The sequence below is a fragment of the Haliotis rufescens genome, unplaced genomic scaffold (assembly GCF_023055435.1).
Source record: "Haliotis rufescens isolate VD_foot unplaced genomic scaffold, xgHalRufe1.0.p SCAF_15, whole genome shotgun sequence".
In the NCBI taxonomy this organism is placed as follows: Eukaryota; Metazoa; Mollusca; class Gastropoda; order Lepetellida; family Haliotidae; genus Haliotis; species Haliotis rufescens.
The window spans coordinates 22285245-22308201 of record NW_025963835.1 but is presented as its reverse complement, the minus strand read 5'-3'; the positions used below and the strand labels follow the sequence as shown (position 1 = coordinate 22308201).

At 39.7% G+C, this 22957-nt stretch overlaps 1 protein-coding gene across 1 annotated transcript; it reads right to left on the bottom strand.

The window, feature by feature from the left end:
* Positions 1-10885: 10885 nt before the first annotated feature.
* LOC124135201 (sulfotransferase 1A3-like) lies at positions 10886-22640 on the bottom strand. The gene is made up of 6 exons (XM_046500457.2): positions 22521-22640; positions 19460-19622; positions 14267-14587; positions 13290-13393; positions 11600-11750; positions 10886-11021 (listed from the first exon to the last, which is right to left on the bottom strand). Exons 1-6 carry the CDS (start codon positions 22548-22550, stop codon positions 10909-10911), a joined length of 882 nt encoding a protein of 293 aa, XP_046356413.2. The 5' UTR covers positions 22551-22640; the 3' UTR covers positions 10886-10908.
* Positions 22641-22957: the final 317 nt, after the last annotated feature.

Below are 22957 nucleotides of genomic sequence, written 5' to 3'. Positions count from 1 at the left end.
GTCATCGTATCCCAATTGCGTGGATCGATGCGCATGATGTCAATCACTGGATTGCTAAGTGCGGCGTTATACAACTAACAAACAAAAAAAACTTTGAGGAATCACTATCACAAAACAATCAATATGACGAGGTATGCATATCTTGCAATCAACCTGAATCCAGTTACTGGAATGACAAACCCGGGCTTGGTTAAAACAAGAATTGCAGTTAGATCCGCCATATGCTGTAGATCTCCTGTAGTCAACAGATGCAATAGCGAGGCAGAACTATGTCAGTTTATGAGGGACAGACAGCTACTCGAACATATATAAACAGAGCAGCCAAAGATAAAAATGAAATCATATCATGTACGAAAATAGAAATCATATCAACACAAAAAGAGAAAGTGTATGAGTACTAAAACTTGCAATAGATATGTGTAAGCTACGTACACACATAACTCCCATTCGACAGTCTACAACACACGAACAACTGTCAAACAAGTTTGGGTACCCCTTCTGTTCAGGCAAGTTATTTAGTTCAATAATTTTGTATTAAAATCCTTTTCAATTTGTTTTCACCATTTTCCCTATTCCATGCATGTTTATGTTGCTACATCTTATTGCTCATGTTCCCAAGTATTGTAAAACACTTTAGTGTTTCTCCTTCTTAATCTAACGTTATAACATTTCAGGTCATTACCATCATCTAAAACACAAGAGATGATACCAAGACATATTTTTTATTCTGTTTTATGGTCTATGCGGTCTTACAATTGATTTGATTAGTCTTTAAATCTTATGTCTAGTACATATTTTCACAAACAGGGCTGTTAGCTGATAAAAGGAAGGTAACATCCAGTTGAGGACTGAATACGACGTACGTTAGTCTGTTAACGACGTTTCTACAATTAATATTTTGAATAAGCCGTTAATACGCCAGTTGTGACAGGGATGATGGTATGGTAGCTGTAGCAGACAGATTGACAGCCGTTGTTACGTGAGTCACTAGGTTGTTAGTACGGCACTGGCCTTGTTGATTGTTACTATACTTTGAGGATTTCTGTGGCCAGTGGCGGACGTAATTCAAACTCCTTCCACACTGACACCGCATCAAATATATTTGTGTACCGATAACATAACTCTTATGGACAGGGTGGGGTGGTAGTTCACGCGAAACGGACGACACTGTGTAAATTGAGCGGCTCCTTTGATATCGCCTCACAACATACTTTCAATGAATGACCCATTAAACGCTGATACACATCAGGATCGCGGAGAAAATACAAGATTCGTTCACGTTGAATATATATATCAAGGCACCAATTCATCTTTCATAAACTTTTTGTGTCTTTGTGCTGAATATATCCACATCAACGAAAATATGTAAAACATGTATCCACAAAAAAAATACATGTACAGGCTAGGTATTTGCCCACAGCAACACCTGCATAACTGTTTATTCACGCGTGGTGTGGCAGATTGTAATTGACCGAGAGCAGGTATTTTAGAATCACCTGTAAATAAGGCCGACACTGTAGTTAGATACAACGTACTAATGAGAATATGAGAATTATCATAAGAAAGCTGTTGCGTTTTTCTTAACTATTACCATTTTCATACCAAAAGTGACAATGCATTTAAAAGTTTCTTTAGTGTTATACTATTCACTCAAGTTTTCCTCAATCGCCTGTAAACATAATTCCCATTGGTCAGTTCGACACCGCATATAATTAAATAATTATTTCGAGATTTCGTTAGAATGTGAGATATTCAGCCAGACGTTATGCAATGAAAAAATCGTTTTTTGTTTCCATTAAAATACGCGCACGTGTACCTGTATATTGCATACCTAGTGTCACTTACTTTCCCAGTGTGATGTATCAACGAGACATAAAATGGGAAATGAAAAAGAAACTAACTAAACTTTAATGTGTTGGAATGAATTGGTGTAATCGCGCATGATTTCGTATGATAAACTGTCAAAACGTTTTGAGAGGTAAGGCCGGGTTCATTAAAGATCGTTGCAATATGTAAAAAAGGTGAAATTTGTAAACTTCTGTAAAGGAAACATCCAACCAAAGGCCCTTTTTAAATAGTAATGTAATGATATAATATCAAGTATATTTCACATGATACAATATACTTTGTACACAATTAGTTAATTATTTAAAGGGACTGACGAAAACATGGGCGAAATATTTTAATAGTTGAATTAAGGTAAAATGAGTTGAATCATGTGTCATGCTTATAACACCTTTATGTATTTGCGAAACTAAAACTGTTGAGCAAAGGAAAATATTCTCACCCATGGGCCAAACCTTTTTTCTCGCCCATGGGCGAAATATTTCAATATCGCTATCAAATCGTTGAATTAAGATAAAATGAGTTAAGTTTTGTGTCATGATACTTGAAAGACATACATATATGTATTTGCGAAACAAAAACATGAGTTTTGAGTAAAGGAAAATATTCTTGCCCATGGGCCAAACCTTTTTCTCGCCCATGGGCGAAATAGTTCAATATCGCTATAAAATCGTTGAATTAAGATAAAATGAGTTAAGTTTTGTGTCATGATACTTGAAAGATATACATTAATGTATTTGCGAAATAAAAACATGAGTTTTGAGTAAAGCCAAATCGTCTCGCCCATGGGCGAAATATTTCAATATCGCTATAAAATAGTTGAATTAAGATAAAATGAGTTAAATTTTGTGTCATCATACTTGAATGAATACATTTAATGTATTTGCGAAACAAAAACATGAGTTTTAAGTAAAGGAACATATTCTCGCCCATGGGCCTGGCCATGGGCCTACCCTTGGGCCAGTCTTCGCCCATGGGCTGGCCCATGGGTGACATAGTGTAAATATTGAGTTTTTGAACAATTTTTTTTTCATTTTTTCTTCCTTGGTATGTTCCCATGAAAACAGCCTGTTTAAGTTTGAAAATACCTTTGACCGAGACTGGGCAAAGACCGTAGAGTTTCTGGATTTTTGGGTTTCCAGAATTAAAATGGGACGTGTTATGGAGTGATTTCCTCATTGCAGAATATGTCATGATCAATTACAACCATACATGTGTATATTATAATACAATACATGTGTATACATGACTCCATCGTGTAGTGTGATATCAATGTAGTGTACAGATAGTGAGTGATTGTTGTTTAACGTCATTGAGAGCAATGTTCTAGATATATCATTGCAACCTGTAAATAATTGAGTCTGAACTAGACAAAACAGTGAATTAAAGAATGAGAAAGAAATAAACTTTATATATCAGTCAACTTACAGAGCCTGACTTTACTTCTATTTTAGGCTATTCTGGCAACATGCGTATATTACAGTTTTTCTCGAAATCCTCATGGGGAGATTCGGCCATGGTGGTTAATTATACTATGTATACATGATTCGGTTAGCAAAGTGAAGAGATGATTTTTGTTTTTTTGCGAATATCTTTTTCCTTGATACATTCAGCGAGTTTGCGAGAAAAAAATTCATAATATTCGTTGAAAGTATTTAAATGTCTTAGTGAGAGTGAAATTTCATGCTCCGTAATCAGCTTCCCAAAAAAACTTTTGGGGGCGTGGTCTTAAGCTACCTAAAGAGCAGTGACAACTGTTTTCATTGGCTCTTACGTTTGCCGCGTGTATCAATCTTGTGATTCGTCGCCGATATACGTATGCTGTTGCGGTTATTTCTGTTAATCGTACAGAATTAACAACATTGCATACATGGTTGAATGTATGAAACCACCCTTGATCTTGATAATATGAATAATTTAGAAAACAATTAAAGATCGGTAACTAGAGTTTTATAACTAACATCTTGTTTGGGTAATAAGACACCTGCTGCCCTCCATTCCACACAATAAATGCCCGTCAGGGATTAATCCCCTGAATGTCAAATGCAGGCACCTTCAGTGTTGTTGCTAAGATGACATAAGTTGTGGACACGGTAACGAAATAGATGAGCAGTCAGAAAAAGGACGTCGTGTATCACAAAATCCGAGGCAGAAGCAGGCAGACTGTGTGTCGGACCGATCATCATGAGCGTTGAAATTGCACAGCGCTTCAAACACCGGGAATCTGTTTTAACCTCCAGAAAGGGAAATGTTTCGTTTGTGGCACGATTTTGACTGTCGTTTTTTATCGTCTCAATACTCCGTATATACATGATTCGGCATGGTGGCTTAATATTCGGTATAATAATGATTTTGACCTTTGCGTCTTGTTTATATGATTTATAGTAAAACCTTATCTGAAGATTCCCCAGATGCATGATTCTGTCACGATCATAAGTATACGTTCTTGGTGCATCATTCAGCGGGCATTAATGATATGACATGATATGTTACATAATGTTTTCAGAGACGCCACAGTCTGCAATATTGGCTGGGGTTGGGAAAATCTCCCAAAGTACTGACTTGATCACTTCATTATTCAGGTCACAGGTCTTGGTCGTGGTTTGGTATTTACAAGAATTATCCACGTCCCAGTACTTGGTAATTACAAAGAAATAAGTCCGGTAATTGGGACAATGTTCTGGAGGCATAGCATTCTTGATATGGTTAGTGCCATGTGCTTTCTTACAAATGGATATACTTATACCATATACTTATCACCCCAAACATACAAACAAACATTATTCATAACACGCTGTCCATGACTTATATATTTCCCAAATCAAATTAACAAACATAAAAAACAAAAAAGGCAAATTACTATCCTGAAAAATAAATTTAGAATACAACACTCATTTACATTCCGATGCTGAGTACATCGTATTCCCATACAGCAAGGTCCCTAGGTTGTGTAAGTATCCTGTTTAATCAATCTAAGAACACAATTTGTGTCATGTTTAGATAAACTTCATCGTTTCACTGACGCAGTCCAGTGCCATTTGGTATATAGCCAGCAAATGATTTTATGTAATGATACTGTACAAAGGCTAAATTAATAAGTATGCATTAATTTTAAAACAACAGAAAAATATTAGGATGTATTCGAATTGATTTTAATCAGAACACTTAAGGTTAACTGATGGAGGAATATGAAGTATAACATATGAAGAGGTTTACAAGCTTCATTTCAGTTCGAGGCGGATTCATGACGATTTTTGATGATATGGCTCTTGCCTGTGTGACATTCATACTATCGAGAGTTTCCAGATAGAAAGACAGAGTTTCGTAAGCACTAACGTCCCATCCCGACTAAAAATTGCTCTAACGTCCTCTCCGAACTGCCGGCGCCATCCGCTCTAAAAAGTTGTTGTCAATCTCCCATTCATTCTTCTCTTACAAGTTCTACTCATTAGCTCCAGTCAAACCATTCATTCTGAGCGACAGTGAACCAATTCTTCCGGTCACCAACTTCCCCTGAAAAACACACAAAAATAATGTACTTGCCAAATGATTTTAATCAAACGTCAGGATATTGTCTTCACACAATTGATTCAATTTATGACTTGAAAAACTAGCAATCTTGATGATCGTCACAGAAGAAGCGTCCGATCGAGACCTAGAGTAGCACTGCCGTCGTATTGTCAACAAACAAACATTCCCTTTTTATGCAACTTGTGTCAGTGACGGGTTAGGTTAGGCTACTGGTTAGGCAGGATATGTTTACCCTTTACGCGAACACCTGGTATCATCACTGATTTTCCGTGATCCATTCATAATGTTATTTTCACAGCCGTTTTGGTTTTCATCCCAAATGGAAATTGTTTCGGCATATCATCCAGACGTTTTTTTCACTGACGTGGACGTCAAATCGAATAACTGCGAATATACGAAACTAAGCACGTGGCATAGATAGAACAGGCCCTTTGTTAATAACTGAACTTCATCTGTGGTAAATAGTCTTGGTACAGGAACAGTGAGTGTGAGTGAGTGGGTAAGTTGGGCTTAACGCCGCTTAAAACAGTATTCCAGTTATATCCCGGCGTGTCAGCTTAATGTGGGAGGGAAGCCCCAAGTGATGTAGGTCTCAGACATTTACCACTTCGGTGAAACCCACGAGCACGGGTATGGTGCTGACAAACCTAGAAACATATATGTAAGATTCGTATTTTTTAAATGTGTGGATAAACTTGAAATTTTATATAACCTTGACAGATGACATGTATTGGTTAAAGTGCTTGTAATGCATTGATTGACAAATGTTTCTCATGAATGAAAATTGATTACGAAGAAATTTAATGCCTGTGTTTACAATGCACTAATATGACGTTGTACTTGGTCAAAAAACTTTAAAACTGTGTTCTCTGATGATCTTCTCTTGACGTGGTTTTCTAAGTGTACTGCAACAAAAAACAAGCACCTGTTCATCAGGTTTCATCAACAGAATATACTTGACATATAATTGATATGATGTCTGTAATACTTGATGTTAACGTATGGCCAAGTTGACAAAATGTGGCGATACCAGCAGTATAATTTCAGCAAAGTGGGGACTGAACCCGCTAAGTAACACATCTTTGTCTTGTCAGTTCCTTCTGTCATCTCCTCGTTTATGCTGTTAACAGCTCAACCTTCGAGAAAGAGATACTTGGGTCTTATGTTCCCTCGTCTTGCTTTCTTCTTTTCATCAATCCGTAGCGAGTTGCGTTCCAGTTTATTTATAAGGTAATGTTTATACCACAGCTTTGGACCATGTATGATACCAGGACGGTCATATTGCCACACAGAGTTGACTCAGTAGGCGTACAGACATGTGGAGACGAAGGTGTTCTCAAGCTCCTTACAGGTCGGGGGTAATTCCCTTATGGCTATCAGTTGCTCCAAAGTCATTCGTGTCGTGCGAAATTTGCAATAGGACAGTATATGCTCACCACTGCATTATCACCCTCGTAATGTCTGTCAAGGTCATGTACGTTATCTGACTGGATTTCGTAAGACAGCTTTGCTTGTGACCCTGATAGTGCTTGCACACATATTTTTACACACTGAGATCACCCTTTGAATACTGTTTACCGGGCGCAGCCCGAGCTCTACCATCCGCTCAGTTACCGCGCTATATTGCGACCGCTTCACGATCCAACACGTCTTTTCGGTCTGAGGGAAACCTACACGCCTTTACGATCCAAGACCCCTTTTGGGTCCTTAGGGTTAGCTTGCTCAGGGCAAGGGTTAGCTATGAATTCCTTTTCAAGCATTAATCCGGTCAATCCGATTGGTCGGTCATGTTGACAAAAACAATGGCGGGTGTGGTTTCGAGAAAAGATGAATGGGAGAGCGGCCGGCGAAGCGCGTTTGAGTCCCCACAGAGCTGATTTGATCAGAAAAGTGCGCCAGGTAAAGTGCACTATTCTTTCAATCCTGGTCGCCCGATCACCCCGTCCCGTCAAGTTGTCAAACCTGCTACCGTAGTCAACTGAAAACAGGTATTCATTCATTTCGTCCCAAGGTAAAAATCATGATCATGTTGAAGGAAGGTCCAGGACAGTTTCCAGGAGCCCAAACCATTTCATCCTTTTTACTCGACGTTGTTGTGTGAAGAATAATAGGGGCCGCTATAGAATATAGAATAACCATTAAACGGGCACCTAGCTAACCCTTATGACCGTAAAGGGGTGATTGATCGTAGAGGGGATCCAAGGGCTAAGGATAGAGTTCGGGTAATCTAATAGCCACTAAACGGGTACCTTACCCTAATGATCGTAAAGGGGATCCAAGGGCTAAGGATAGCAGGTTTGGGGTAACCTACCCTAACATCGGCGACATTTGGATGTGTACAGCGCCAATATAATATCCATAACAAACTGCATTATTGTGCATAATAATGAAAAATATTGAACCGAAAAAATAAAATATATGTATATTAGTTCGCATTTGTAACCATTTTAGCCCCTTGAATTACGAAAAAAATGAAACTAAAAATATATTGAAAAAGTGCTTTCATAAACTAGCGCTTGTTACATAATGCGCTGCTGCAGGCAATTAGTAAACAAATTTTCAAAACTCTCAACATCGCTGGGCTTATATAATGACATTGCATGTAGAGATGATAGATCACTGGGAGAAGCTCATGCACATCCGATGGCCCTGACGTCACAGGGCAGTGTTTTGCCTGTGGGAACGGTAACAAAATACTACAAATTACGTCATAGGATATTGTCACGGGTTTGAAAAGTTTGTGGTACTGGGCCTAGATTTTCGAAACCATCGTAGTCCTAAGCATGGACGGATACAGCTTTTTTGAAAAGAGGGGGGGGGGGGGGGGCACAAATAAGATCTATTTATTGTCTTTGGTGGTAATTTATACAGAAATAATTATTTTCTTTCGAAATAAACCCCCCCCTCCCCCCTCCCCCCTCTGTATCCGCCCATGCTAAGAATATCGTAAAGTTCTCGTAAGGAAATCGTAGGCTATCGTAGGCTTATTTCGAAACTATCGTAGCCCTAAGATATCGTAAGATTGTCATAAATCTAAGATAGCCCCATACCCATCGTACATGTAAGTTTATTTTATCTTCATCCAAGATGGCGGCATACTTTGCCGTGGATATTTTTCAAACAAATAATCTGCTTTACGTTCAAACATTGACATTTCATTTTGTTTAACCCTGTGATTCAAACTGACACATCGAAAACTCGATAGCTTACAATATATTTCTATAGTCCATGCTGAAAAGTGTGAAACAACATACCTTTTTCGATAATTTGGGAAGGAAAAAAACGGAAGGTGTTGACAGGCTTTAGTAATGACCGTGACCTCATTGATAACTCAGGGGCAGCTAATCTTAGTTCATACTCTAACTGAGAGTTTCCCTTTGTATTCGCCCGGCGAGACCTTGCTCAGTTTTTTTTATAAAGCGCAGAGTTCCGCTGTTATATTTTCTGGATCGCATTTGTGACAATGCTTTAGTGTGTATTTTCGCATTTTATAAAATTATATCAATCTACATGTGTGACGAAGTGCAAAACAATAAGCGTTTCGCATCAGGTTGTACATCTAAAATGGTGTGGGACGAGCGGTTTTAACAGTTGAATATAACTATACAGTGTAGTATTTATTGATTGAACATGGAAATACATGTGATCAAATATGTGTATAGTAGATTTGTATAAAGAGTATATTTAATCTTTTTTAGCAAAAATAATTGTATTTCTTTCGTTTTAAAAACAGCATCTAGGTTACCTATATTATTGAAAGACAAATATTTGATAACAAGTGATTAAATATATTGTCTGTTGAAAAATTGCATTCTTTAAAAACGGGTGATTAACGGCATATATGTATTCCATTAATTGTAGCAATCTATTGATATTCTGATAGCAAAAGTTAAGCACATATTTTTGCATCGTATTTTCGAGATTGGCGATTTGAAATATCACGTAAAAAGAGGGTTCCCATGCTCATTTGGGATTAAAACACTGTCCAAAATTCAGTTTCAAATATATTTTCGCAGAAAATGCCTTTGCATAACACTCGAATGATATTTGTATTCGGATAGTCACGCTTTATCAATCTCTACCACAAATTAGTTCTCTATCAGAGTTACGATAGGTATCGTAGCTCTGAACGATCTGCGACAGGTTTACGATATTTTCGAAAATCTCCCTTATCTTAACCTTAAGATATCTTATCTTTGAACATAAGTTGTTAAGAGTTATCTCAGCTAAGATCGTTTCGAAAATCTAGGCCCTGTATGCTAAAGGTAGGTCCACAGGTTTTTGTTAGCGCCCTCATAAAGGACAATATGTGTATGTGCTTTCAATATTTAAGTCCTTATCGTCCGCAGTAGAACAGGGGAAGGGAGAGGGGAGGCGGGCCGCTAACTAGCGTATAGCACGTGGGGACATGAATGCGATGCTCTTAACGTGGTGACGCATGGCTGTGAACAGAGGCTCGTTCCCCTGTCGTCTGAATCGGACCATGCGACCCCGGTGCGCTGCGCGAGATGAGTTGTTTATGAAACGTTATTCTCTATTTTGCCACCGCTTTGAAGGGGATTTACGGTAGTCTTGTTTCACAGGCAGAAGAACATGTCAAACAAACATGACACACGAGGGACTGTCAATCCAAGCGGGTGTGTGCTAAAATCACCAATGTTTATTGCAACTTCTTTCTTAAATTAACATGAGTGATAAATATAGGATAAAATTCCTCGTTTTTGGTTGAGATTGTAAAACCTGAGGTAGCGGGGATTGGGTACTCGATCCCGGGTACCTCAGATTTTACAATATCGACCAAAACAGAGGAAGAGTGTTTTATCTGACTTATTAACCGTTACACATCTTACGATCGGGATTCGACGCGATCGATTGCAAACTGCGCTCTCCTCTCTTAATGTTAGGGCGGTCGGGTAGCCTGGTGGTTAAAGCGTTCGTTCGTCACGCCGAAGACCCGGGTTCGATTCCCGAAAAGGGTACAATGTGTGAAGCCCATTTCTGGTGTCCCCCGCCGTGATATTGCTGGAATATTGCTAAAAGCGGCGTAAAACCACACTCACCCACCTAATGTTAAAGTATCATTTTATAGTGTTCGGGCCTGGCCTGTCTTTGTCACATGTCACCATACCTCATTTTGACTCATGTGTGTCGTAATCGGAAAAACACAGAAGCCTACGTGCCAGATTGCTCATCTCTCTATTGATTTTGTGACTCTCTCCGGATGCTACAAATGAAAATTAAGTATCTTGCCTCTCTGCTTGTTTCATTAACTAATGGACGATAACATGGAACCAATCCAATGATAAACATGAAATGTCAAGAATACACTTGTGATCAATGTAAAATGTCTTTTATCTATTGATTCCTTTCGAACTAATAGTTCTCCGTCACAAACTATATCTAATGCAACTCCTCATTGCAGCTAGATGCATTTGTAACCTTATAACAATATGTGTGTATCGATCAGGAAAATAATTGAGGTTATCACCACTGATAACTGATTTTATTCGACTGAGGTACATTGTCGGTAAATCACAGCATGTATTTGAACTGAAGGTGACAGTCGGCCATCTTCTCCTGGTAGAGCTGATCAAACCACTCGTTCTGGGCCACAGTGAACCAGTTCTTCCAGTCACCTACTCCCCCTGGAACAAAAAACAAGTGTTGTAAGCGTAGCCTGCAACTAAATCTGAGCCATGTCACTACTGCTGTTTTAAACTACAGTGAAAGGAAGTCACCCCTGATTGTCAGGCGATGTTATGTGGAAAGTTTAATCGCTCTCCGAATTTGCCATAAATGTGTTTCAACTTAACTTACGTAAGTCCACCATAAGGCCATCGCAACCTTATCCATTGTCTTGTGTTAGAGTAGGAAGCATACATCCTGCAGGAGACTATGTTCGCCTGATGCGATAAGTAAAACATCTACTTGACATGATGGAGACACAGCAGTACTAGTATGGTGGCAACATTTTGGTTGCTGACGATTTGCAGTCTATTTTATACTGTGTCGTTGTGTAATTATGGTAAGTTAAATGTTGTCAAACTAGTTTTAAAGGTAAATATGTGAAATAATCCACTGTCCCTCGACGATTTAGATCAGTCATTATTTTTAAAAGTATTGTCATTATTGTCACAAAAGGCTAAAATACTCCCTATGCGACTTACAATTCCGTTGTATTTCTCGGTGAACTACAATATTTGTTTCTACAATTTATCTTTACCTTTTCTAAACACTGCCCCATCATAACATGCCTTTGTTTTGAGAGTCCTCATGGCCGTCAGTGTTGTGTTGTCACAGATTCTGGACAGGAAGTCATCCGTTCTCTCTACACCCAGGAACTCACACATCCTCCTAATCTCCCGCATCTGATCCTAGGATTACATCAAGACGAGTTTACACATCTCCGACATCCTTTCATGAAGCCTGTTCATTGTTTCTCCGCTACACTTAAACCATCACAAAATAACTCACCATAGAAAATATTGCCACCATATGACATATAAAAAGATAAATCCGACGGTTACCTACAACCCCAATATGTATCCATGAGTTCCCATACCTTTATACATTTGCTGCGAACAAACCAACTTAATGTATTCATGTGTTGCCTCACCACACCTGCCTATTGTCCTCTCGTGCTGCACACCATATCCCTGCTTAATGTATTCACGTGTTGCCTCACCACACCTGCCTAATGTCCTCTCGTGCTGCACACCATACCCCTGCTTAATGTATTCACGTGTTGCCTCACCACACCTGCCTAATGTCCTCTCGTGCTGCACACCATATACCTGCTTAATGTATTCACATGTTGCCTCACCACACCTGCCTAATGTCCTCTCGTGCTGCACACCATATCCCTGCTTAATGTATTCACATGTTGCCTCACCACATCTGCCAATGTCCTCTCGTGCTGCACACCATATCCCTGCTTAATGTATTCACGTGTTGCCTCACCACACCTGCCTTATGTCCTCTCGTGCTGCACACCATACCCCTGCTTAATGTATTCACGTGTTGCCTCACCACACCTGCCTAATGTCCTCTCGTGCTGCACACCATATCCCTGCTTAATGTATTCACGTGTTGCCCAACCACACCTGCCTAATGTCCTCTCGTGCTGCACACCATATCCCTGCTTAATGAGTCTACGTGTTGCCTCACCACACCTGCCTAATGTCCTCTCGTGCTGCACACCATATCCCTGCTTAATGTATTCACGTGTTGCCTCACCACACCTGCCTAACGTGCCCTCGTGCTGCACCAAAACCCCTTCTTAATGTATTCACGTGTTGCCTCTCCACACCTGCCTATTGTCCTCTCGTGCTGCACACCATATCCCTGCTTAATGTGTCCTCGTGATGCCTCACCACACCTGCCTAATATTTCCTCGTGCTTCACACCATATCCCTGCTTAATGTGTTCATGTGTTGCCTCCTTTTCACCTGCTTCATGTGTCTGCATGTTTCCCACCATACTTGTCTTATGTGTCCATCTGTTGCCACAATAAACCTGTCGTACCTGCTTAATGCGTTGACAGTTTGTCCAGACACACCTGCTCAATGTGTCAACGTGTTGCCGCACCTTACCTGTGTATGCGTTATGCCAAGACATACTTGCTCAATGTGTTCACGCGATGCTTTATCACACCTGCTTACTGTGTTGCCTCGCTATACCTAAATAATGTGTCCTGGTCTTGCTTAATTTGTTCACGGTTTGCCAACACATACTTTTTGGTATTCCCTCGACATACCTGTTTTATGTGTCAAATTCTTGCCCACACCTTCTTCACGTGTCCGCATTTTGCCACGACGTACCTACTTAATGTGTTCTCGATTTGCCACGTTTACCTGCTTAATGGGTTTTCCCAACGTACCCACTTAATGTATTTGGGTGTTGCTCCGCCTTACCTGCTTGAGGTCTTCGTAGAAGAGCGTCAACACGGGCAGATCTGGATTGGTCTTCTTCACCTGCTCCCAGTTTATAACATAGTCCATCCATGATCCATACATAACTGTAACAATATGAAGTTTTCTACACTGACCTGGGTCACGTACAACCGTCATTCTAGAATGCATATTTTTGCAGTATCCAAGGCAATTAATCAAAATATAAAAGGTTGTCAGCCAACGATAAGAAATGCGATCATGGGAATAAAAGGGACAGAACCCTCTCCACAACCACAAGAAACATCTGACAAAAGTCCAACGCACGATTCCGTATGCGCCACGAACACTCGTCCATGAATAACCATCAATCCGGGTGTTTGGGAAAATGTGATATGAAACGTATTTACAGGAAGTATGTTTGTAGTAAGAATGGTCATTGAAAAGATGTGTTAATGAAGAATGGTTTAAAGATGGATAAATAATAATTATAGTAAAGAAGACCTTTGTTATCAACAAAGGGAATGGGAATGAATACCTTCAGGCATTATCAGATGCGTGACTAAGTAACTGAGTGAGTGAGTATGCTTTTACACAGCTTTTAGCAACATTTCAGCAGTATCAAATGGACTTCATAAAATTTGTACCCATGTGGGGAATCAACCACCAGGCTACGCCACCGCCACTGTTATCCGATTGTTAGAAGGGTTATAGTAGGAAGGAAGAGACACTGAATGATTGTAGGAAGGATTATTTTAGGTATAATCATGAAGCTCTGGAAAGGGCATTAACGGTAGATAAATCCAGCAAGCATGGTACCAGACAGTATTATAGCAAGGCTGATTATATGTACAATGAGTATATGAAGAGGCATAATAAGAAAAAATGATTTAAGGAAAGAAGTGGGGCATGAAAAATGTTTATAAAATTGGATTAATGGGAGGGACGATAATAATAGTTCTGTTGCCATGGCGTTGATCATATATACAAGAAGTACTCACATTTCCCTTCAAAGAAAGGACGCAAGATGTTTTTCCACTCTCCTTTATATTCTAGATTTGGAATCTTCTTCGCAAAATTATAGAAAGAAACAGCTACGTCCTTTGGATTTCTTAGAACGTTAATGACTTTTATTTTCTTCTTGAGAACATCTTCTGTCAGATGTTTCATCAGCAAATGGGAGTTGAGTATCCTGGGAGACTGGAGGTCCGCGTAACTCTCCTCTGGTTCCATTTCTATTAACCTCTGAACCATCGTGACGTCATCTTCAATTATCTTCCCTGTTAGGGTTTCACGTGTTATTTCAAACACCCAGTTGGTTCCTAGAAAGAGTGAGTGAGTGAGTGAGTTGGGTTTAACGCCGCTTTTAACAGTATTCCAGTTATATCACGGCGTGTCAGCTTAATGTGTGAGGAAAGCCCGAAGTGATGCAGGTCTCAGACGTTCACCACTTCGGTGAAACCCACGAGCACGGGCATGGTGCTGACAAACCTAGAAACATAATCGGGCGAACCGGGATTCCAACCCACAATCATAGGTTTCTGGCCCGGCGTGCCCAAGGGACGCAGCTCTGTACAGCGAATCGCGGCGCCTTAGACAACTGGGCCACCCATGCCCCCCTCCTAGAAAGAAGAATATTAGCACAAAAAACTACTAGTACTTGGTTGATCTCCCCCTGAAATCTCATCTCCCACTTATCATTGGATGGTGGATTAGTGATTGGATTTTCTGGGTCACGACCGGTGACCAGTAAGAGCTTCTCGTACAAGGCTCGATGATTTGGATGATTGCGTTTATACAACGGTGGAATTATGATGTCACAAATTCAAGTAAAGGAATTACTTTTACAAAGTCATTAAAGATAATATCTCACTGGAAACATATCTGTGTAATTTACCAAAACGAGTGTACATACCACTCAGAACTTCTTGCAATTATTTACTGATTGAATGTGGAAGATGGAATCACACCCCTTTATTAGATAGAAAGTGTACTGTTTGTAAAAGCAAAGACATTGCGGATGAATATCATTATATTTTTAAATTTGAATATTTTGAAGAATTAAGACAATTATACATACCAAAGACTCTTATTGTACATCCATCTATGTTTGAACTTCTACAGATGTTTCAAATCTTCTTGAAAAAATTATCCAAATATTGTAAAACAGTAATGGCTACATTTAAATAACTATTATAGCTGCCATCACTATTATACGTCACATCTCCTGTTAAACCTCAACATGCTACTTTTTGTAGCCTTGGGCGTTACAGATATGCCCATAGCTGGACTGTAGCTGAGTGTGACATAAACAGAAAACAAAGAAATAATCAATCTATTATGCTATTCAGAGTTAATATTCGATTGCTACTTGTATATTGAATACAAACATAAAATGTTAACAAACGTAGTGTCATTGTAACAAACGTAGTGTCATAGTGAAAATATATTCTTAAAAAAAAGGAATAGAAACGCAATACGGATATTTTGGTCCATAACAGCAAAATTAGCAGACAAAGGGGTGCAAAATGAAAAGGTTTTATGTGTTATACTGTCAGTGACAAATTTCCCGGATCGAAATGATCACAACAAGGGTAACACGTACGATTCGGAAACACACACCCAGTGCATTATCAAAAGTTCCATGGAGCTACACGCACTGCACGCACAGCAGCACTATGAACGGTTTTCAAGTGCAGGGTTTTTCATTGCCTGGCATCTGCGTCAATCAACAGTGACATGCAACAACATGCCAAGATTAGCAGAAGTTCAAAGAAACAACGTCATAGGCCTCTCGCATGCAGTGAAATTCCGATAAGCTGGAGCCAAGGTTTTCAATGTAGCGCCCAGCACCATCACAATGCTATGGGTCCACACGTGATCGGCCAAGGTCGTGACGACCAAGAGTAACCACCCCTGCCCAAGATCTCTACATCCGACTGCGCCACCTACGTGAGAGTGTCGACCACAGCCACCTCAACAGCATCCCAAATACCCAGACTACGCAGAATCTCCGACCAGACCGTACGAAACCGTTTAAGAGTAGCAGGTCTACGAGCAAAACGTCCTGTTCGACGCGTCATAACTCCACCAAGCTTAACTGTAAGTTATTGAAACTTCGTAACGGTCATGTCCATGGTCATGTTGCTATGGCTCAGGACAAAACGTTCTGGTATATTTTTGTTCATGTGTACCTACAATGTTCCCACACAGCTATCGATATTGAAAACCACATCGGTTCTTTTTCTTGGACATTGAATGAATTGGATCCAAATGTCCTGACGACATATTTCAAATTTGATAATAATATAAATGAATGTTCCACACAAATCATAAAAGTGTCCTTTGACCAGTTGAAACCAGACATTTTACGGTTCTATCTAAATTAATAAGAAACGTTGAAATCGGTACCAATCGGTACGAAGAGTAACAGTATACATGTACATGTATATCTTACCCACCTGGAAAAAGGGACCTTATAGGTGCGAGGATACAATTGTGGAAAGTCGGAAAATGAGTTCAAAATTAATGTTTGATGCCATGTATAGCTGGAATGAATGTTTTTGAAGCTTGTGAATTGTTTTTGTTTTTTTGTGTTCCGAAGATGCTGTATTCTTAGAATATAATCAAAAGTCCATTATTTCATGGTTGTACACATATACAACTGCCTCTGATAGTCGTTCATAGTATAGAAAATTTCGATTAAAAGAACATTTATCAATACAAACAGCTCCCCAAACCCCAACCACGCCCACCAACTCACCCCGAAACCCAAACAGACCATGACCCACCTCCACCCCTGAATCTCAAATGGTCAGCCCCCTGTAAATGTGCACCTGATGCAACCTTTGAGCATCAATGTTCCGGCAATCAAACGATATTTTTACAAAAGTAAAACAGAGGGTATTTTCCACACTTGTGTACAGTAATAAAAATATAATGTGACGATTTTCCTTCAGATATGCATTTACTTTAATAACAAAAATGATAGGTTTGTTTGTAATTAACCTATTTGCGATTTAAATATATACATTTGTCATAATGAATATTTCATGATTCTCCAAAGGAAATATACTGGTATGTATATGCTGCAGTGTGTTAGATTCACAAAGCATCTTATAGGAAGAATATGCGTTTCACGACATGGTGAATGTCAATTCCTGTCTTCAAACAAACAACAGATTATTAAAGGTTTCATAAAGTCTGTAGCATTTTTGATAATATTAAACAGTAATAGGTACATGTACCAATTTTGCAGTTGTGAATGTTTTACTGGGTGAAAATATATTCAAGAAATGTTCAAATATCAATTCAAGTAAACTACTTTATGGAATGAATGCGTTGTGTACTTATTCACCCTCACCTCAAAGAAAATAACAAATATGTACAACGATGTTGATGTTGACGTATACTAATATTCAATCACTTCCATTAAACCCCTTCACAAAATAGCTGTTCACTGTTCACTAACAGCAGTAGGCGGAACGTTCACAGTAGCTTCTTTCCGTGGTGAAGGGCTCGCATATACATAAATGAGTCATGGAAGTCAAGTAATCTGAAATCAACATGTTTTTTTTGTTTTTATGATTCCATTCTATCCTTGAGACTACGAAGAAAGGCAGACTAATACCGACGTCAGTGTGCTTGATTTTGCATTCAGTCATGGCGTCACGTCTTTTGACTTTTCCAAATTGATTTTTCTAATAAGTAGGCCTATTTTATTTATAATTCCCTTCAATTCTTGTGACGATTATAATCCATGCATATTTTCAATAATATGAGCTGATGTATGCAATACACTGACACTTTCATCCCTCAATATCGTAGAAAATGTTAACATGTACAAGTAGAAGATTCGTCTTGTTTACATTTTCAGAATACAGGGATTAGTTTCACACTGGAATATATTTCAGTTGATTTCATTTGGTCCATTTGTATTAGTGACTTAGATCATTTTTAATTTGATTCTTAATGTTATGATGAATTCAGGGGATTGATGTATCGCAGATGAGTGTTAAATAGGCATCGCGACTGATTTTGCAACACTATCCAACATGGAGTTTCGGTTCAGGGTTTCTACGACGTTTCGGAACGAATAAAGAGTTACTGGAGTCTTTTCGGAATTATCATTTGTGTTTGGACATAGTGCAGACACCCGACAGTTATTTTATATTACTTCCCATGTAGCTATCCGTTATTCGAATAAATAATTACATTGAGAATGAGGAATTAGTGGAATGAGAAAATGGCTATAATTGCGTTGTACATTATTTTCAGATGTCGTTTATTGTTCATATGCTTTGTCTAAAATTGTTAATGGCATACTTTCCCTCAGAATACAAAACTGTGACGTGTATTTGTGTGCGTGACGTATTTTAAAATTTAGAAACGTATTATGGACCTAATCTAGGTCAACAGTGTACAGTCACATATCCTGCCATTTCAAATGCCACTATGAATATTTTAACCTGGAAAAACAGACCGAAGCAAATGTCTAAATATATAATTTGTGTTTCAGGGTTATTCTACGTGTTTACCTTTCATTGGTCCTTTATTGAGTGGTGACACATTGGATACCGAAAAGCCGAAGTTACTGACGTGAATCTGAATCGCCATTTTTGTTTACGAATTGACGTATAAATATCACGTGATTTTGATACACGTTTTGATTGGCTGCGTGCGTAAAATTTGACGCATAAAAATAGAGCATGTCCGATTTCGTACTCACTCACGTCCAAAGCGTTGCATACGCCAAACGTTGGACTGACTTGCCTGTTCACAGCCTATACACACGATGCAATGTGTTGCATGCAACAGATTGTATGTAATTAGTTGTACCGTGTGAATATCCCTCAAGTAACGTTCACTCAAACACTCTTTATCGAACATGTGGCAATGAGACTCATAGTGTGTTGTAGTGAGTGAGTAAGAACGGTTTCTGCCACAGTCAAGCAGACACACGCTGTAAGTAAGTGAGTAAGTGAGTATGGTTTCACGCCGCTTTTAGCAATATTATAGCAATATCACGTTGGGGGATACCAGAAACGGGCTTCACACATTGTACCCATGTCGGGAATCGAACCCGCGTCTTCGGCGTGATGGGGGAACGCTCTAACCACTAGGCTTCCCGGCCACCCTCCCACGCTGTAACCACAAGGCTACCCTTACCCTCTACATTAGGGTTATACTGCTACCTGATTTAGGATATGTGCAGAGCAGGATGTCATCGGCGCGTATTTTCACTGAGCGGATTCCCAGAATGGCTCTTTTGTCGGAGGAGACAAGTATGAGGAAGCCATTGGCGTTATAACACGTGATGGTGTCACCGCCGTCGTCTGGAATGTGCACCAGGTGTGTCTGAAGTCAAAGAAAGGAGTTGTAAGCATGTTTTTGTTCCGCCCAAATTTAGTTCCGAACCGGAAAAAAATATATATCCTTCCTCTGTTCAAAACCTACCCCTCTCTCAAAATATTACCAAGCCCGATTTTTTTTAAATAGCCCCATATGAAATCCCTCTTTTGGACAGGTGATAGTTTCACAAGGCAGTACATATGTGTATGAAAGTTCCGGTATGACTGGAACAAAATTTCAGTGTGATAGGAAGTCTTAACGCGACATGCATCTCCAAAGGAACAAATGTTGTTGGTAAAAGATCCTCTGGAACTTATACACACATGGAAACACATTTTGCTTACAGTGCTGCGAAAGCGAAAGGGTCTCCGGTCTTTGGGGGATATCTGCACATGTGCTGGCGGAACGTTTAACAGATGTGTGGAGAGAAACAGGTGATACCACATACAAATATATTACTGACGTTATCACCCTTATCGGGGGGCACGGGTGGCCCAGTTGTCTAAGGAGCCGCGATTCGCTGTGCAGAGTTGCGTCCCTTGGGCACGCCAGAAACCTATGATTGTGGGTTCGAATCCCGGTTCGCCCCGATTATGTTTCTAGATTTGTCAGCACCATACCCGTGCTCGTGGGTTTCACCGAAGTGGTAAACGTCTGAGACCTGCATCACTTCGGGCTTTCCTCTCACATTAAGCTGACACGCCGTGATATAACTGGAATAATGTTAAAAGCGGCGTTAAACACAACTCACTCACTCACTATCACCCTTATCCTTCACCACAGTATTTGAGTTACTTCCCTTACATTCGCCCCGATGGCCGCCACTGTGGCCTGGATGGTACCATCCCAGTATGTTCTTTCCAGCGATGGAACAGTTTCCTCCTGTCTGTATGAGTGAGTGAGTGAGTGAGTTTGGGTTTACGTCGCTTTAAGCAATATTCTAGCAATATCACGGCGGGGGACACCAGAAATGGGCTTCACACATTGTACCCATGTCGGGATTCGAACCCGTGTCTTCGGCGTGACGAGCGAAAGCTTTAACTACTAGGCTACCCGACCGCCCCCTGTCTGTATGATTAGCTCAAGCACTTAAAACGCTTGTAACGCGAAACTCTAGATTCATTTTAACGTGTTTTGATGATTTTCAACCAAACCAAAAACTATATTGAATATTATGATGTTATGTCGAATTCAATGTTTTTTGATAGACATATGTCGTGTATTATTCTGCCTGTGAGTAATGTCAACATGACCTGAGAGAAACAAACATATGGTGTGTAATGCCCATTTGTGGGCAAATGTAGACCTGACCCGAGTGACTCTGACATATGGTGTGTATTACCCAGTTGTAGACTATTCTTAACTTAACCTGAGTGAACCTAACACATTTCCATATTTATCCAATTGAGGCCTGTTTTGCTAGGACTAACTTCCTTCTGGTGGGAAGGAACACCGCAGTCTGAGACTTCGCGTAAACCCACAGATAAGAGGGCCACATATTGACAATAACAGACGCCGATATTTGCAGTACATAGGGTGTGTCTTAAACCAACACTGGCGGAGTCAGAGATCGCAAATCGACGCGCCAATGATTTGGTTGGTTTGTTGTTTAACGCCGCACTCATCAATATTCCAGCTATATTACGGCGGTCTGTAAATAATCGAGTCTGGACCAGACAATCCAGTGATTGACATCATGAGCATCGATCCACGCACCGATGACATGCATCAACCAAGTCAGCGAGCCCGACCACCCGATCCCGTTAGTCACCTTCTACGACAAGCATAGTAGCCTTTTACGGCACGCATGGGTTGCTGAAGACCTATTCTACCCCGGATCTTCACGGGTCCCGCGCCAATGAGAGTGTCGAGAACACCGAAAGCTGTTTCCGCACACAATATGAAAAGCACAAGTCACTTTGGTAAGTCCTCCCTACATAATACCATTTATTAGAAAAATATGCACTTATAAACCACAATAAGATTTAGTAATACATCATGTAACTTATGATGCCAATTATCAGAAATTTAATTAAGTAGGGTAAATTGAAAAAAGATTACAACTTGAAGTCCTTTATGATAGGGTATAACTCTAATAAAATCTCTCAATCAAAATGTGCTTTCATATGACTTTCTTTTTCAAATTTCCGTTGTGTGTAGATCTAATCATTTGATGAATCTGTGTCAAAAATATATCAAGAAAGTGTGCTTATTTCTGATATTGTAGGCTTAGATAATTGAAAATCAATCTTAAAGACTCCAATAACAAACGCACGATGGTTCGTTGGCACATCTGCGTCGTTAGTCTTTGGCAGAATTCCATAACTCTTTATATTTATATATTTCAGCCCACTCTCTTTGACACGAGCAAACGCATCTACTTCAGCCCGTCGAAGGAAGGAAAGTGATATTTGGTATCTCCTATGGGTCAAAACACGATACAGACGACAGTGAAACGGATCTGTGCAGTGGCCTACATTACAGGATAAGACAAATCATTCCCTCCAACTGCTGCCACCAGACTCAACGAAACTAACCTCAGTGAGCAGCTGATATGCTAGCAAACGGGTACAAGGTCAACGATAATATGCGTGGAGGTTAAAAGACGTTTTCACAGTTTGGGCTTGCGGCAATAACATCATACATTTACGGGTTAGGAAATCAGTGATTGTATGTGATCTGAAATTTGAAGGTGGTATTATTCGTCAAGAATAAAAAATTAAACTTCTGAAATGGTGCAGTATAGATATCGAAATGCCTTGATTTAAAACAAGGTTTATAAGCAGTTGTTTACTAATATCAACATGATGTACCCTCGGTTTCACATTGCAAGAACTTCCCTCAATGCTAGAATTGTCCAAGAGGGAAACGAGACACGCTGTTGATAACACCAATGCCACTTACCAACGAACGATCAACATCCTCACACATCATGATTGTTATAACAGCAGATGGACTATGTACTGATCAAAACTACCACTGTGTGGTCCCCCGGTTAATGGTAAACACCTGTGTCACAAGCAAGGGCTGAATGTGCATTTGAATAACACATGTTAAATGAAACCAGGGACAAGCAACGTAACGATCATAATTATGTAATAAGACCAGCATGACAAGATGCAGCGATGCATTTTAAGAAGCTGCTTCATTTACACTAAAGGTTCAAATGATTTATAAGTTTCCTCCGAAAAGGTAACTACAAACCCCAAGGGAAATTACAATTTAATATACATAAGCATACAAGGGGTGGTCCCTCAATCTGGAGCCTCGTCACAGGTGTTCCTAGCATACTGACAAATGTAATAAGAATCGTATTCTATCAGTGTGTGTATAGTTGTTAC

Coding starts and splice junctions, on each gene's coding strand:
- LOC124135201 (XM_046500457.2), bottom strand. CDS start 22,550: ATGATGTGTGAGGATGTTGATCGTTCGTTG. Junction 14,588..19,459: donor CTGCACATATCCTAAATCAG/GTAGCAGTATAA, acceptor CACTCTTTCTAG/GAACCAACTGGGTGTTTGAA. Junction 11,022..11,599: donor TGGGGCAGTGTTTAGAAAAG/GTAAAGATAAAT, acceptor TTTTTGTTCCAG/GGGGAGTAGGTGACTGGAAG.